Source organism: Mytilus californianus, unplaced genomic scaffold, assembly GCF_021869535.1.
Source record: "Mytilus californianus isolate M0D057914Y unplaced genomic scaffold, xbMytCali1.0.p SCAF_8, whole genome shotgun sequence".
NCBI lineage: Eukaryota > Metazoa > Mollusca > Bivalvia > Mytilida > Mytilidae > Mytilus > Mytilus californianus.
The window spans coordinates 108,377,881-108,396,666 of NW_026262734.1; the positions used below are offsets into that span (position 1 = coordinate 108,377,881).

Here is an 18,786-nt window from a genome sequence, read left to right on the forward strand (position 1 = left end):
CCCTCATTGTCAATTTCTAGATGTAAGTCAAGATATGAGGCAGACTTAACTGTATCTGTAGTATCCTTTATCTCTAGTTCGATGGGATAGATTCGTTCAACATAGTCACCAAATTTTAGAACATCATCATAGCGGAAGGTAAAGTTAAAGGATATTGCTAACTTCTTAGATAATATCTACAAATAAGTCAAAATTTGACGAAATCGTTTGCAGACACTTCCTATGTGTGATTGCCCTTAAATGACGATGTTGTTACCTTTGTGTATGTTTTTTGCCTTAAGGTGAGAGAAACTATAAACCTAAAAATTTGATCAGCAATAAAAATTGAGTTTTGTCATAAATCATATTTGGCGATTGTCCATTGTTGATGCACAAAGGCCTTAAATTGATGATTATTTCTGCTCTTAAAAGTTTCTATCTATCTTCCATAAATTTGTTAGGTATTAGACAAAAGCGCAAGATGTTTTCAGTATGATATCAGAACATTTTTTTTATTTTCAACCACGTCAGTACTTTTGGTTTGTAGGCGGGATCATCGAACTATCCTCATAGTTATTGTTGCAAAGTTTGGTGAAAACTGGCTCAGTAATTTTAAGGAAAAATATTTTAGTAAAAGTTAAGGTAGGATGGACGACGGACGACAAATGATGAGAAAAGCTCACTAATTCTTTATATATAAAGAATTAAAAAAAACATCTATCTACTTTTTAACTTGATAACATGTAAATAACTGTAGTAATTCAACGGAAACGATGACCGATATATCCTGTATATAGTTAAAAAAAATTCTTGGTATAGGAATAAGGAAGTTTAAAGGTGTACAAGTACGAAACGTAAGTATAACATTGCTTTCATTCAACGTTAATTAACATATGGGAAGGTTAGCAAAAAATTTCCTTTTATTTCTTTGTTAGTAAGGTCACAAAATGTTAATTAAAACAAAAAAAGTGAAAAATTTCGGTTCATGACAAAGAGTTTCTGTTTTACTTTTGTTTTATATTATGCTAATAGTTAAATTTACCGATGATTTCAGTTTTTTTACGATATAGGTACATAAATAATCGTGATTTTGGTTCGTATTATCGTGTCATTGTTCTTTAAATTCGATTTTTTCATTAATGTTATTTAAAAATCCTTTCCTGGTATATAGAACATATAAATTGAAATATTTCATCCCACGTATGATCTAGGTAATATATGTAATATGACCACCCTGAGAAGACTATATAAGGGTCGAATAAAGTTTAAATAACGTAAAGCACAATCAAAGGCATACGAAGCAGAAAACAGCGTTAATTAATTTTCCTCTTGAGTATGAAACAAAGTCAATTTGAATATGCACAGAATCATATACATTCATGACATTCTTTCCGAGGAATTACAGCTTGAATTATGGATGTTTTATGTAAAAACGCAAGTATTTATTTTACAATGTTAATCAGAAAAGAAAAAGAAAACACTTTGGTCGGGTTGTTGTCTCTTTGACGCATTCCCCATTTCCATTCTCAATTTTACCTTTCAAACGGAAAGACATAGCTACATTCAGTTTGCTGTAATGTACTCCTTTATCTATAGGACTGTATGCAAGTCTCTAAAATGATGACTGAATACGATTTTGTATGTGAAATCATACTATTATAAGTAATAAAAAGCCGTGGATTATATTCTTGACAAAACAAGTGCTGTTAATATTATGCTGAAATTTCGTAATGACATTTTCGCATAGGCAATTGCAGAGTAACTAAATATTGCATCTTGTGCTCATTCTTTTTAAGCTTAAAACCAAAAACCCAACGAAGCCATTTTCCTCTTTCGCGCTTAAATACCTCGCAATGCATTCTTTATTCAACGTCGTCGTGTTGTTATTTCAGTCGTACATTAATTAGAAAACGTTTTACAAATGGCTGTCAAATAGGGTTGCTGCTCACAAAGAAGTTATTAAACCAAGAGTTCCAAATGGTGAAGTTGATATCATTCCTTAGTATATTTCACGGACACCATCAGGAGTTGGTTGCCCGTTATGGAATAACCGTTTCACAGATGATATCGGATATGTCCCTTATGTCACAACTACAATCCCATTCCCTTTTCACGAATGTGACCTACCGAATTAGACTATTTACCGGGTTTGTAATAACATGAGCAACACGACGGGTGCCACATGTGGAGCAGAATCTGCTTACCCTTCCCGAGCACATGAGATCACCCCCAGTTTTTGGTGGGGTTCGTGTTGCTAGGCTTCAGTTTTCTATGTTGTGTCTTGTGTACTATTATTTGTCTGTTTGTCTTTTCTTTTTTAGCCAATTTTCGATCCATAAGTTTGACTGTCCCTCTGGTACCTTTCGCCCACTTTTATACGAATGTATTGCTGATATTGAAGATTACAATCTAGTATGCATCGAATGGTATCTCATTTCAATATTTACGATAGTTAAAAAATTCTTCATGTTCGTTTAAAAAAATACTTTCAAATCCACGTTATCGATTTTATGACGATATATAGTGAGTTTTCCGCGATTGTTCAAAGCTTATAATTGGTTATCATATCACATGTTCTTATTGTTATAAAGAGAATTTAAAAATTCATCGAAGATTTATATTGCATTCTAGAGTTGACAAAGTAGTTTTATATGAGTTTCTAAATTCATCAACGGACCATTTTTTTAAACTGAGCTGATAATACACTGGGAACAAACAGTACACCAGAAGCAGTATCAAATCAAAATATAAATTTCTTAAAATATTTGTGACAAGAATCCCGACCGTATGTCGTTCATATGTTTATGTATCGAACACTCGTTAAAATACAATGATAAGTATTTTTTTTATCATTTCCCCTGCGGTCGGTATACTTTTGCTAGCACTATTTATTTTTTAATTTATCTAGTCAATATTGCTCTTCTTCCAACACCTAATCGATTACAAAAAATTGCAACGAACTTATTTACCAGTCTTTCATTTTCACTAATATGCGAACTACAAAATAAATAAAAAGACCACTTTGTAAATTTCGAAGAGCATTTTCGGTTTACCCTTTTCAAGAACGGTCAACACTTAACATTAATAAATGTAAAAAGTGTTAAGAAACGTATGTTATAAATCATTACTGTACTGAAACATTCTGAGCTGATGATTATAGTCCACCATATGAGGTATCGACTTAGTGCTAGTAACATTTTATAAGTTACGTGTGTCTGGAATACAAATAGAAGTATTCAGATCAGTTGTCAAAAGGCACACATAAGAAAATGAAAAAAAAACACTTTATAAAATCCATGTGTCCAAAGCGCTTTCCTTGATTTACCGTCATCTGGAACGCTCAATGCCGAATATTTAAAAGCCAAGGATGCTTAAGAACCGAAACAATTAAAGATGTACAGATCAACAACAGAATAATGAAATGATGTTACAATGTAAAAGAGGGGCGAAAGATAACAGAAGGACAGTCAAATTCATATAGATCGATAATAAGCTGACAACGCCATGGCTAAAAAAAGACAAAGACAAACAGACAAATAATAGAACACATGACACAACATAGAAAACTAAAAGAATATAAAGCAAACAATTAATACAAACACACTATTTCACAACAATATCCGTGATGCATTTTCTGTTTATTTTAGTTCATCAGTCATGGATGACATGGAATGGAAAAAGGCTTTTAGGGTCAATAGAGTTGCAATTGTGACTGGCATAGCAAACCCAAACGCTGTAGCTGACTGTCTTTTTAGCAGTGGAATATTTACTGATGTTATGCGAGATGCAGTACAAGTAAGAAGATTTTTGATGCTTTGTTTGCCGGATTGTTTGTTTGTTACCTTGGTTAGTATCGTAGTAGTCCATTACTGAAAAGTGAACATGGATAAAAATCAAAATCACATAAATACTTAACTAAGAGGAATAATCAAGCTCAACTCTTGCATAAATGTATAATTATGAGTGTTAATGAATATGTACCTAGTTTGCTACATTGTCATCACAAAATACTCAATGTAATGTAAATAAGCATTGAAAAGAACCTGCAGGTAGGGGTATCTGAACTTTTATGAATTTAAAACACGGAGCCTTGGCTCACACCGAACAGCAAGCTATTTATACGCAAAAATTGAAAGATAAACCAAATTTTCTATATTGTTTATCATGGGTCATTGTGATAATAGCCCTTAAATGCATGATAGAAATTTAAGCTTTGAATCGTGGACTTAAAGGAACCTTATATAAAAAAAAGTCCTTACCGTATCTGTATTTGGCAAAATTTTTAAGAATATTTGGTTCTCAATGCTTTTCAACTTCGTCCTTTATTTGCCCTTTATAAATGTTTGATTCGAGCGTCACTGATGAGTCTTTTGTAGACGAAACGCGCGTCTGGCGTAAATACAAAATTTCAATCCTGGTATTTATGGGGAGTTTATTTACTGTTATCTATAAAAAAAAACACTGAGAGACACATGTTGCTGTATATCATATTTAATTTTTCGTTTATTTTTTGGAACATAAATTCGGCCGTTTCAACTTTGTTTTCTTGTTTGAATTGTTTTACATTTGTTATGTCTGGCCTTTTGACAGCTTACAATGCAGAATGTAATAATCATTATAGTAATCTTTATTTACCACAGTCATAACAACTATTATGACTATAGGCATACAGCATATAAACTACACACAGTATACATAGATAGTAAAAGGTGTGAAACATATTACAACATGTTAGATCTTAATTTTTGTGCACCAAATATAAATTTTCCCGAATAACATAATTCTCTAAGTCAGACTTAGATTATTAGAACTCATTAATTGTATATATTTATACATAGAAGGTTTTTCCAATAATATGGTTTGATAAAATTCGATCTAAGACCTTGATAAGTGGGCCATTTTAAAATGAAATGTATCTCTGTAACTTGAACTTTTAACGAAATTATTCAATGGGTCGTCAAAACCTTGCTTCAGACAATCAAACAGGCGCTGTTTATTTCTCAAGTAAAAAGTACTGCAGAGCTGACTATTTAAAAAGATATACAAGATATCACCTCATCCTAAAACAAGCCGCTCATTTTTGATAAAATACAATGGGTGTGGCTCATTGTTGGACACCGTACAGTGACTTACAGTTGCTTACTTCTACGACATTTTGTACCCGTTAGAGAGTTGTCACATTTGGAAATATTCTAAATCTTCTGAATTTTATATTGTCGTCAATTGAACGATACAAAGCACAAACAAAACTAAAGTTACCATAAACGACACAAAATACAGGTCTGAGATTACTCACATTTACTGTTACTTATTCAGTAGTATAGGAGTTCATGTACTACCCGTATATTTTATTGATTTGACCCGTATATTCCATTAATTTGACCCGTATATTCTATTAACTTTACCCATTTGTGTTCATTGTATCATTATAAAAACCATAAGCGCTACTAAAACTTGCGTGTTTTCGGATCAATTCAATGGTTTTATCTGTGTTGTAATAACAAAATTTTCTACATTGCTGTTTTGTTAGTGCAAAGCAATACAGTGTTTGATATTATAATGGTTTCTAAATGTTAATTAACTGTTCATCATTTTGAAGTGTATTTTCACGTACTGCACAACGTTTGCAAGCTGCAAGGAAAAACAGGAACGTCGTTTTTTTAAAAGTATAATTCAAAAGTAATAGCAGTATTATTCAGATTTCTTCTATATTTGATAGACGTTGATTTTCTCTCTTTTGTTTAGCAAGAACCTGAGACAGACTGCAAAAGTAGGTTGATATTGGACATTCTCGACAAACGTGGTTCACGCAGTGTAAAGTGTCTTTACACTGCGTTCTTACAAACTTCGAATGGTGATTTGGCCGATCTGTTAGAACCATACGCAAAAAATATCGAAAGTACCGAAAATTTGAATGACCCAAAAGGTAAAATGCATTAATTTGATTTTGTTTTCATTTCAATTATTTATATTCATTATTCTAAACTTATATTTCGAACATCTCACAAACGGCTTCATAATAACAAAAATCAGGTTTTAGACATTACTGACATCTTCTTTACTATTCATCTATCTTATTTTTTCTAACAAGCACTAAACGAAAATGGTATATATTGCAATCACTTTGTGTTCATCGTCGGTTTACTTTGTCTATGCTAATTATTTATAGACTATTAAGCAAGTTGTAACATAATATTTCCTCAATCATTCTTAGATGACTTGCTGTATATATTTTTGGTTTCATATGACAAACAAACATAGTCTTAGTAAAATTTTACAATGACCGATAAAAATTGTGTGGAAGGGTGAAATTTCAATGGTTTGTAAATAAATATATTTTAACTATCAGGATTGTTCTTTGATCTGTATGAAATTACTGTTTTGATAATAAAATATCCATTGGAACATATTTATTGGATCTGTTTACTTAATTACAGACTAGTATCTTATTTCGATAATAAAAGAATGAAGCATGCTGGTTTGTTTATCTTTATATGCTAATTAAGGTGATGACCTGATTTCTGGTATGTGAACCCTTTAAATGTCTATTCATTGTATTGATGGTCAGTGTTGGTCACTTTAATAAGGCCAGAAATCAACAAAAGAGTCATTACGACAACAGAGTTCGAGGAGGGACAGTAAAAGTAGGAGATAGAGTATTGGTAAAGATTGTTAGCTTTGAAGGGATAGATGGGAACAGGATCCCTACACAGTGCTAAGCCAACAGAATGAAGAAATCCCTGTATTCATGGTCAGGAAGGAAAATGGAGAGGGACGTACAAGGACGCTCCACCGTAATCTTCTGCTACCAATTGGTTTTCTTAGCGACACACCAGAACCTACATCTACTCAAAAACCGAAGCCAAGACCAAGTAGGAGACCTGCCAAGAGGACACAGGAACTGGGAACAATCCAACCTGACTCAAAGGAAGATTCAGATGAGGAGTCAGAATGGGATTATAGAGTCATCACATGAACTGATATTGTCAGTGATTCATCCATCACTGAACAGAGTATACCTAGTAATGCTGATGAGGATATCTTAGATACAAGCGAGACAGAAGGGGACGCCCAGTCATCTGTGGGTACTACTAGTATCACAGAAGATGTTGAGCTTGTACAGGAAGGAAGCGCTTCAACTGATGAGACTGTTCAGGAGGAACCGCCTGATGAGGAAACAGCTCAGGATACTGATATAGAATCTGATGATGAGCAACCAGTTCAATCACGTGGTTCCACCAGAGAACGGAGAGTTCCCCTCCGATTCAGATCAGGAGATTTCGATATGACACAGAGGCCACCTTTACCAGATTGGGAAAAGAAGGTGCAATGCATCACTTCACTGTCAGAGAGAGGATTTTTGGAAGGATTGCAGTCTGCGGCAGGAAAGATCATCTTAGAGATACTGAAGTTTTCTTCACATGCTCCAACCTGAAATGACGAGACGTCATTTTCCAGCTGGGGGGAGTATGTGGAAGGGTGAAATTTCAATGGTTTGTATATAAATATATTTTAACTTTCAGGATTGTACTTTGATCTGTATGAAATTACTGTTTTGATAATAAAATATCCATTGGAACATATTTATTAGATCTGTTTACTTAATTACAGAATAGTATCTTATTTCAATAATAAAAGAATGAAGCGTGCTGTTTTGTTTATCTTTATATGCTAATTAAGGTGATGACCTGATTTCTGGTATGTGAACCCTTTAAATGTCTATTCATTGTATTGATGGTCAGTGTTGGTCACTTTTTCCATTCTCATTGGTCATTTAAATCACATGTATATCTGTGGAGGGAAATCTTTGTTCTTTAAAAAGTATTCCTTTTGATTTGTATTCAGCATGAAGGCAGACATTTTGAGATATACAAAATGATTTATATTCTGATGTCCATTGGAGACTTTATACTCAGCTACTGTTTACCTTGTCACCATATTCTTCATTGAGATGTTACCATGTTTTGATGAGTCATGTTTGATTCGATCCTATTGTTTTGACCTTTGCATCTAAGTGTGAGGTAAGCATTGAGTTTGGTTTTATATGTTTTTGCTATCAATGCTTATTATATTGTTTGCTTGTGCTCATTTTTAATTGCTTTGCTTTTGCTTAACATTTGCCATTTAGTTTGTTTCGTGTAGAATCTAGTTTTGTATGTAATTATATTTTCAAGACAGTATTACATAATTGAATAGTTTGTAAAATCAATAAGCGATTTAATTCAATTAGAATACATTAACATATTTTGTTAGAATAATGAAATAGAGAAAAGGTTCAGAACTTGTATAATTTATTTTAATTGGAAACTCATTGAATTCTCATTGTACTCATGCTATTATTCTTGAACCGTTGTTTATAATTTTATATTTCATTACAGGGTCTTTTTTGTTACCAATTATTTCCACGTCGTAATAAAAAACGAATCCAAAACCTGAGAAGTGTTTTTATTTGTGTTTCTACAAATCCGAGAAAAACCACCTGACTACACTTAGTTTTCTGTGAAGAACACATTCAAAACTAATTATTGAAAACCTCTTTGTTTTAAAATTTAAACTAAATAGCAGAAATCATGTAAGCCACGGTGAACATTAAACAATATGATATATAAAACTAGAACAAGGAAGTTGAAACCATCTTGAAGTGTGAAATTCAAAAATAAAAAGGACATACATAACAGAAAAGTCATTTTAGAACCAAACACTTAAAAATGAATCAAATGCATTGGTCTTCCGAAAGGGGGGTTCAAACACACAGACCCACCCCCCCCCCCCCCCCCCCCCCCCCTGGATCCGCCACTTGCAATCGCCAAATATTATCACTGAACAAAATTTTAGTATTTTATTTTAAGACTTTGTGATAGAATAAACAAAATATATTTTTCAATATTTTATGGTTACACTTTATACTTCACTTAAACTTTGATCTTTTTATTATTAACAAATGCAATTTTGTATTAAAGCATGGCCACCAGCAATAGACGAACAAGCAGCAATGACAAAGCACAGAGTATTTAAAATTAAAGACAAAGAAAGTCCGCTACTGCATGATTATAGCAAAATTGTATGTAATAATGCAGATTAGAAAAAAATACACCAAGTTGTCGATCGAAATAATGATATTATACTGTCTCTTTCTCAAAAGGTAATAAACTGCAACAAGTCATGAAACGTGATTATATGATTTTAGTCCACATCTGCCATAAATCAATCATTGAAAGTACAATTCGTAAATCGCTTCGGACGCAATACGCGTTTATTACGTGAAATTTCATTTGTGCATAGTGATTGAAAATATATTCAACACGTACACCTATTTAAAACAAATTGATAAGTTTATCTAAGGTTTCGCATGTTTGGATCTTAGCAATTTTTGCAAAAGAATGCTATAGAAGATTTCTTGTTTATCATACGAATAGGGTTTCCCATTGTATGTATGTTAGACTCAGATCGACGTCCGTTCCTCAATTTGATGTCCAAATCTGACGTCTCAGTTCAAATCGACGTCCAATATTTTGATACTCTAATCGACGTCTAATGTTACGTCATGTATTGCCAAAACGACGACTGATTGATAACTGGACTTACCCTTATACATGTACATGTTTTGTAGGGTTCAAATTCATGAAAAATTGGACGTCAATTAGATAGGCATAACATTGGACGTCAATTTGAGGATGTTTAATTTGTGACGTCAGATTTGGACGTCGATTTGAGGAACGGACGTCGATTAGAGACCGGACGTCGATCTGAGTCTTATATGTATATTGGTGATCATATTACTTCTAATACAAATCTTGCCATTTTAAGTCACATCTCCTTATATTTTTATAATAATCAGTTGCAACTGGCAACAATGCTTAAGGTAGGTCATAACTATGTATTTCCTCATATATAATTTATTTTACTCTTTTCCAAAATGTTGATTGTCCCGAATTTTTTCCTTATGACAAAAAGTATGGGGTACCGTGCTATTTTACGAGCTACATGTTGTGCAAAACTGCCCAAATATATGAATTGATTATTCATTAAAAAAACTTGTTTGGCAATTAAAAGAACTCTTTGAGATAGAATTAAAAAGAAAAGGTATGAGAAGACATGTTTTATAATATGCGTTTAGAAAATAAAAAGATAAAATGGTGTCAACGATCTTTTATCTCGCTACAAGTTTAAAACGATAACATTACTTTAAACACAAATTATTATCATAGTTATCTCACCCACATGGTAAAATTGTACAATTTGATTTAAACAGAAACAAATGTTTAGCATTACTTGTTAAAACAGTCTGTATAAAGAATAAATCACTTACTTTTCGTGTTATTTTTTACATTCATTTGGAACTCTCCTGCGTATGATTTGAGTGAACAACTAGACCGATAATTAACTATTATTTTACAATCAAAGATGGCGGCAAACATCAAGTCTTAAAACATAAAAATCATTTTTCATCTGATAAAAAAAAAAAATCATCAGAAACGTATTCACTGAAAGAAGTTTTATCAAATAATAAGAAGGATATATACAACGAAGATAATGTTACATAATGTTTTATGAAATGTCAGTGATATAGTCATACTAGTATTAACTATGTACGAAAGTATGATTTTTCCGATAAAATTACGGATTTTCTATCCCAGAAATAGATTACCTTAGTTAAGCTATTTGGCAAAGGCTTTCGGAAGTTTGAGTGTTCAAAGTACTTCATCTTTGTACTCAATTTGGTCTTTTTTTTTTGTTTTATTCAAGCCTCACTGATGAGTTGTTTGAAGACAAAACGCGCATCTGATAATCAAAATAATAGTAGAATTGTTCTTAAAATATAAATATATCTTTACATACTTTCAGGATGTTTATAAAATGCATGGGGAAAAACGTGGAAAAGTGTTCATGATCAATAATACATTTTCCCACACAAAACATCCAGAAACACAGAAAAGAGAAGGCACTAGCGTCGATGTACAAAATCTTACAGAGTTATTCCAACAATTGCATTTTGAAGTTGTACTAAAGACTGATTTAAACGCAGAGGTAACAACAATGGTTATAAACTTTCTATCTACAACTGTATTGATAATAGTAATTTTCAGGCAAATTAATACAATTTCAAGGTAAATTTGACATGAAAAGTCCTTTATTTCCGAAATATCACACGGAAAACACAAAGAAACGAACGATACATTAGGGAGATTAATCAAAAGTGAAAAAGAAAACGACAAAACAATGGCCTTAAACGAAAAACGACGAAAAAAAACCCAGTATTCTACAAAACACTACATAGGATATTTAAAACTGATTCACATAGACGTAGACCTAATATCATGACATATTTAAGGAATTGTATTTAAAAGCGATAAGCAGGCGTGAACCAGACATATTAAAGCTCCGATTCCCTATCCAGATTTTGCTTTTCTTTAGGTCCTTTTTTAGTTAAGCAGCGATTCAACATTTGTATATGATTTTGTTCAAATATTATTGTTTTGATATCAGTAAAGAGATATAAATTGTCAAAATGCGCGTCTAATGAAGTAAATGGACACGATTAATGTGATTATGGGTAAGCAACAAGACGTAAAATTTGTACTATAATTAAATGAGTACACCTAAACGACAACAAAATAGACTTAATATGTCAATAGGTGAACAAATGACCCGTGAACATACGCCTTCTGTGTTCTTTTTGAAACTGCTATAAAGATGTTTTGTTCAGAAATGCATTTAAACAAGTGAGGAATGTGACAGTTTCTTCCCATTCTTTTTGATTTGTTTGAACTTATATTTTTCCATTTGATTACCAACTTTTCGTATCGAATTATCCTTAGAGTTCTGTATTTTTGTTAATTTACTTTGTCGATTGTTGAATATTAGGTTTAAAACTTAAATACTGATTTATTTTAATTTCATATTAATTTTTGTGTGCAGGAAATGGTTAAATGCTTAGAAAAAGAACGAGACAGTATTACTGACTGGAATAAAATTGAATGTGTTGTTCTTATTCTTATGAGTCATGGAAAGGGCGAATATATTTTTGGAGACGACAATATACCAGTTAAACTCACAGATATCACAGCAGTGTTTGATTCATATCATTGTAAAGGTTTAGACGAAAAACCCAGATTGGTATTTGTGCAAGCTTGTCGAGAAGGTTAGATGATACATATTGACAATCAAATTAATAGTTTTGAACTAATATCCATTGTATCCCCTGCTTGCATTTCATGTGAACTTTATTTGTAATTAGATGACTGAATCGAATTTTAAGTTTTCGAATTTTAGTAAATGTAAATGAACGCTTCAATGTAGTTTAAGTCAAGGTATGCAACAAAGCTGCATATGTGAAGACTACGGTTTATTTTAATTTAATTATATTCCTGTTATATTTCATTAAGTTTTTTCTATATAGATCATCACACCGTATATCATTTAATTTAATCATAACGCGTTACTAATATTTTTGTAAACCCACGAAAAATAGCACATCGTACGTCTGTCGTTGTCTGTCTATTTTTTTTAACATGAAAGAATCAAATGAGATAACTGTCCACAGTTACGTTATGACTTGTAGATTAAGTCCATTACTTGAAGTCTTAGATTCTTTTTGAGATTGCATTATGGCATGTTAAAATATTTAATGAAGACCATCATCAAATGTAAATGTTTGGTATGCTATAAATCGAATGCTTTTCAAGTTAATATAATATGTTTTGAGAAAAACAAAAAAACAAATGCTTTGGTGTACTTTTTTTCATTTAATTAATCTTTGTCATAACTCATGTTTAATTTTAAAGTTGAAACACCTGGAGAACAGCTTTCAAAAGTATGTTTGAAAATGGAAAAACAGAAACTCCAATCTCATACACCTGGTGGTCAAGATCAAGTCGATGCAGAACCATCAAAGGATGAACAAATATCACAAGTAAAACATCCAGCAGCAGACTTTTTGATCGTGTACGCAACACCGGCGGGTAAAAAGCTTATTGCAATAGTGTTGTCCCAATTGATATTGTATTGATATCCTTGGCTAGATTATATGTGTTGAACTATTTCAATGTTTTCAGATCGCTTGTAAAAGAGATAGCTTTGATTTTTTATTTACATATATCCAAATCTATTTACGTTGTTTATTATTAAAGCGTATTGTTCACGCCGCAATATATTTCATGGTTTACATAATCACTAATACTTTTACTATCAGACTGTCAATCATAGTCTATAAAATGTTAAGCTGTACTTGAATTATGTTTTAAAGTGGAAGTTTCACGTGTGAAGGAATAGGGGCTAACAATAAGTGATGTACGTCTCCTTAAAAAATTTAACACACAAACTGGTATAAAATTGAAGAATGATTTGGCACACACATGCATTAATCGTGACGTTGTTTGTTTTATTTAAAGTGTTTCGCATCTTTTCATGCCAGTGCCTTTATAATGTACTTGACGGTATGGTTTTATTCATTGCATAAGGCAGCACTTGACCTATACTAGCTTAAATCAAAATCTGTTTGTCTATGATGGATAGTTAACGTTGTTTCAATAGACAATAATGCCAAATCGTGTATCTTTGTCATGCTTATAAAAAGGTCCTTCATTTTGACTTACATATTCTAGTCTATAATAGACTAAACTTGCTTGTGATTTTTAATACAGGGCAATATGCTCGATCATATAAACATTATCACCATTAATAAAACACAACCAGAATTATACCATTTGAAATGTATATGGTAATGCTTTAAATCATTGTCAAAGAAAATCAAATAAGTAAGTAAATATATAAAGACAAATAAGTTATCATAGCTGAGTTGATTGAATAATTTATCAGAAACATTTGTGTGATAAAAATAGATTAGCGACATTTCAAGTACAAAGAAGGAAGAATACATTTCAAGAAAATTAATTACTTTGAGGTTTAACACACTTGTTTTGTAGATCCCATATCTGTACGTATGCTAATGATTGTAATTTATTTTTACATTGTATTTATTTTATTCTTATTTTTATAGGGACGCTTTCATCTTCAAGTATTGACACTGGATCTTGGTTTTTAAATGCAGTGGTCTGGACATTCAAATATCATGCTAAGCATGAAGAATTGCACCATTTGCTTCTTAGAGTTGGTATATTTAAAAAGTTTAGATTTTCAATATAGATCATGTTAGTAGAATAAGACAATTTGAAAAGTAAACTTACTCTGACACCACTGTCCCAGGTTAGGGGGAGGGTTGGGATCCCGCTTACATGTTTAACCCCACCACATTCTGTGTGTATGTTCCTGTCCCAAGTCAGAAGCCTGTAATTCAGTGGTTGTCATTTGTTTATGTGTAACATATTTGTTTTTCGTTCATTTTCGTTCATAAATTAGGCCGTTAGTTTTCTCGTTTGAATTGTTTTACATTGTCATTTCGGGGCCTTTTGTAGCTGACTATGCGGTATGGGCTTTGCTCATTGTTGAAGGCCGTACGATGACCTATAGTTGTTAATTTCTGTGTCATTTGGTCTCTTGTGGAGAGTAGTCTCATTGGCAATCATACCACATCTTATTTTTCATATGTAGGTTTAATGAAAAATGATCAAACACTAGAAAATTTGTATGGGCATACAACACGTGTGTGATTAACACTTGCAGTCCTACTGAGAACAAAAACGTATAGAATATCGCAATAGATTAAATGCAGAATCAAGAATCAAGACATACTAATTAGTTATAGCTATGTTTACAAAATTGTGAAGACAAAAGTTAAATAAAGCAGTTGTTGTGTTTTAAAAAAACATCATTCGTCTATTAGTTAGTATCTATTATTAGGTAAGTCAATATAGATATTGTTAGAACTTCAACTTCAATTATCTTATGAGACTATCCACTGACTAACGTGATTTGTATAAATAATTTGGTTTGTAAATTTCAATTAATGAATTTTTGAAATTGTAATTCATTTATTTAACAATTTCATTTTCGTATTTACCTCAATGCACTTGTTTTCTATAGAAACCGATGCTTTTTTTCTTTGATTTATTAGGATAAGGTGTTGATAGATTATTAAGAAATAAAGTTATCGGTAAATGGTTCACGGATTTGTTAAGATAATCATATTTGAATTCTTATATTTCAATGTATTTCTGATGTCATTTCATTAATACCCAACAAATGTTAACTTTTGAAGTGCTTTGTTATGCCTTTTTTTTTAAATTTCATTTTATATATATATTGATGAGGTCCTGTCACTTAATATAACAAATTACAGTGATATATTTAATCTCAAATATTAAATGATAAGTTCAGAATTTAATGACATATATATCAACGATCTCTCTGATGAATTTATATTTGACATTCCTCGATTTACCTTCATCAGGAAGGCCAAAGTCTAAACATAAAAAAGTCAAATTCAACGTAGGTCAACCGTGGTCCACTGGTCTTTTTTGTTGACGAAACGTGCGTTGAACCATCTTTATCTTTTTTTATGAGTTTTTACTTCATTTGTGTTCATCTAATAATTGCATGACATGTAAGCAGCAAATGATCTAATTTGGTTTGTTCAAGTATATACAGTCAGTGCGTCTAGTATATTTGTGTCACCAATACACCTTATCGCTATTTGTCCGCCATTACTGGACATCACACAAGTTCCCGTAAAATTTTGACGTCATAATACAAAATATCTGACGCCACAATGGAAAAGGGATCGTTGTGTGACGTCAATAGTTCAAGCGGGACAGATTCTCGGGTCAGCCGGGAATTGCGATAAGGTGTATTGATACACGACATACCTTTCTCTACATTATTCGACGACCATGTCTATTTCGAGTGTTTACTGTTATATATGATCATATGAAACGAGACAAATATAACTGATTTTTAGAAACTATTTCCGAAATTTTACTTTCTCATGTTTGTTTGTTTGACTCTGAGTAGTATTTTCTGAGCGCTATATGTTGAAGTTGTAAAAAATAAATAACATTGAATAAAAGATAAACACAAATTTCGAGGAGATTGGTATGCTTCATCACATGATTATTTTAAATGAATTTGATAAACCATCCTTTTTTTCAATTATTTATAGGTCAACAGATTAGTTGCAAAAGGCAAAGATCCAGACGTACTAGTAGTTGGCAAGAAATTGACCGTTTCGGAAGTTAAATCAAACCTAAGGAAGAAATTTTACTTCTTTCCGGGTGTTTATGGAGACTCTCCTCATTTGTTTAAGGACTAAATGAAATACACAATTTTGTTGGCTACTTAGAGATGACAGTGGTGTGAAAAAATTATGCCGTTTAGTAGATTTTGTAAATGTAACCAATATGTAGAAAGATATACAATAATAAATATCTATAATGTCTATGAGACATTTCATTGGACACCCCTGCAACATATCATATTACTAGTATATCAGATCGAGATTTCATGCGCTTTGAATGGATAAGTATCTATAGAAAAAATAAAACAAGGTACCCATGTGTTTTAAAAGATATTTTCCTCGGAGTTTAGTATTTTTGTGATTTTACTTTTATTGTTGGTATTATAGCAATGACCACGTTCCCATGATTTTTTTTCTTGTACGCATTTTAAGTGCGGTGCACTCCAGTGTATCCACGCACCTAAGAATTTTGGCTTCACTTTGGAAACCTATAAAATCAATAATCGGATTATATTGTTTGAACAAATTCATAACATACTTTTATTTCATGAAACCTTTTGTGTGTATGGTTCCACCCTTAAGATTTTGTATAATGAGTCCAAAATTAAGGAAACCCCTGTTTTTAGAGTTCTTCAAATGTCTGGTGATTTCGCATATGCCTTCTAAACATATCTTATTTTAATAAAGGAAACATTTTATTCTACGAAATATAGTTTAATTTGAACCAAACAGACGTCCAAGAATGCGGAGCAAAATTTATTTCATTTAGATTAAATTTGACTTAAATGAAACATAATTTATCTGATGATGAATTTGTTTTAATTTTAAATGGTTAATCATTGGATTGCAGTTATAAATTTATGCTTGAACTTATCAATTTTAATCTTGTCTGTCCCTTTGGAAGAATTAAACATTTACAAGAAAGATTAAATTTGTGATACACTGCGAATATGACAAAATCATGTAATGCGCGATATCACCAGCCACGCGTACACAGGGTACTCCACTGTGCCTTATTTTTCATTTTAATTTTTCAGTAAAAATACCGCTCTGTGAAGGAATAAATATATAATGTTAATTAATAATCCCCAATTATCAATGCAGGAATAGGAACCTACGACCAAAAATAAAGAGACAGGTTATTTTTGTTATATTAATGAAAAAAGTTCTTATTAATTAAGCATTTTGAAGAGCTCGTAACGCAATTTATGTTCTAGTTAAAACGGAAAATGTTCAATCTTAAGTGATTATCTATTTTACGGATTTTTTTAATAATTTTTCTTCGTTTTCTTTTTTTCATAATGTTATCCATTATTTCGACTAATGTTTTTTTTTTATGTCCCGTAGGTACATCGTTTTACCTCTCACATTCTTCATGCTGTTTTATCTAAATCATTTTAAAAAGATGTGTAAAGTAAAATCTTAAAAATGACAAGCAGCAGTACGCTTTATTAATCAATCCTTTACATCCGTGTCAGAAATTCATCGTATACTATTTTCGAAAACGTTGTATGGAAATCGAAATTACAAAAGTACTTTGGTCATTTTTGGAACTATTTTATAACAGTTACTCCGAACTGTGTCCACCGATATTAAAAACATATGCTATCAGCAAGTTCAGTACTTTACTCTTGCTGTTAATCTATTATACCAGTTGTCGTATAGTTTTATCCAGAAAGGGTATGACGAGTCAGTTGTAAGTGTAAGTCTAGTTATAAAATAAAATGAATAGATATAAAAGACAAAAATCAGCTAAATATATTGTCATTTAGTTCGTATAATGGCACTATCATGACTAAGGAGCTCAGCTTTATTTTCCTGAACAGATTATTTTTAATCAACTCGAATTATTTCGCTGATTGGCATTAACATAGGGACGGTAGAATGAACAGAAACTAGTTGTACAGAGCTTAGTTTGCAACCTCCTCCGGAAAAGTTATTCCAACATAAAGTAAGAAGATCTGGTATGATGATTGCCAATGAAAAATAGTTCACCGTACTGTATTCAACAATGATATAAACCCAAATCCTATAATTAATTATAGAAATCATTAACATGTCAACTTGTAAACAAGTAAAACAGACTAACGGCCTGCTGTATCACAAAACACAACTCATAAATCATAGGCTTCTGACTTTGGACAGGCTCATATAGAATGTGGTGAAGTTAAACATTTTTGTGAGATCCTGATCTTCCTTTTAACCTGGGACAGTGATGTAACAGCACAATATAAAAAAAACTGTAAACATCGCCTAGAAACTTTTTGACTCAACTCGTTGGCACGAAGCACAAAAACATTCATTATAAACATTAAAGACACAAAGCACCGATTTAATAGTAGTCCCAGTTACTGAATGTGAGTCCTAAAATGACTAATAAATAAATTATGTTCTCTCATACTAAAGTACCAACCTGCACACATTGATTGATGTTTTTTTTTTTGTTATTTAACGCCTCTTTCAGCACTCTTGGCTATATCGTGGCAGCCAGATTTTGTTGGTTGAGAAAGCCGCAATTTCCATAATTAACTTAAGATCGGAGTCGAACACACCTACCACATGCCGGATTTTAACACACAACATCAGTGTTGACAGGCTAGAGATCGCTGTGGATAGCATGACTTTGTGTAATGTCGTAAGAAAAGTACATTATATCCACATGATCTAGGACCATA

General features: G+C 31.9%; 1 protein-coding gene across 1 annotated transcript; it reads left to right on the forward strand.

Annotated features, from left to right (window-relative positions):
• Positions 1-765: 765 nt before the first annotated feature.
• LOC127711508 (caspase-3-like) lies at positions 766-16,346 on the forward strand. Its single transcript, XM_052217589.1, has 9 exons — positions 766-833; positions 3,627-3,774; positions 5,725-5,905; positions 8,940-9,040; positions 10,825-11,007; positions 11,899-12,121; positions 12,765-12,941; positions 13,979-14,088; positions 16,037-16,346. The coding sequence occupies exons 2-9, from the start codon at positions 3,637-3,639 to the stop codon at positions 16,184-16,186; spliced, it is 1,263 nt and encodes a 420-aa protein (XP_052073549.1). The 5' UTR covers positions 766-833; positions 3,627-3,636; the 3' UTR covers positions 16,187-16,346.
• Positions 16,347-18,786: the final 2,440 nt, after the last annotated feature.

Excerpts from the sequence above, each read along its gene's own strand:
- LOC127711508 (XM_052217589.1), top strand. The coding sequence starts at position 3,637 with ATGGATGACATGGAATGGAAAAAGGCTTTTAGGGTCAATAGAGTTGCA. Across the intron at positions 12,122-12,764 it reads TGTGCAAGCTTGTCGAGAAG|TTGAAACACCTGGAGAACAG; the intron begins GTTAGATGATAC and ends TTAATTTTAAAG. Across the intron at positions 12,942-13,978 it reads CGTGTACGCAACACCGGCGG|GGACGCTTTCATCTTCAAGT; the intron begins GTAAAAAGCTTA and ends TTATTTTTATAG.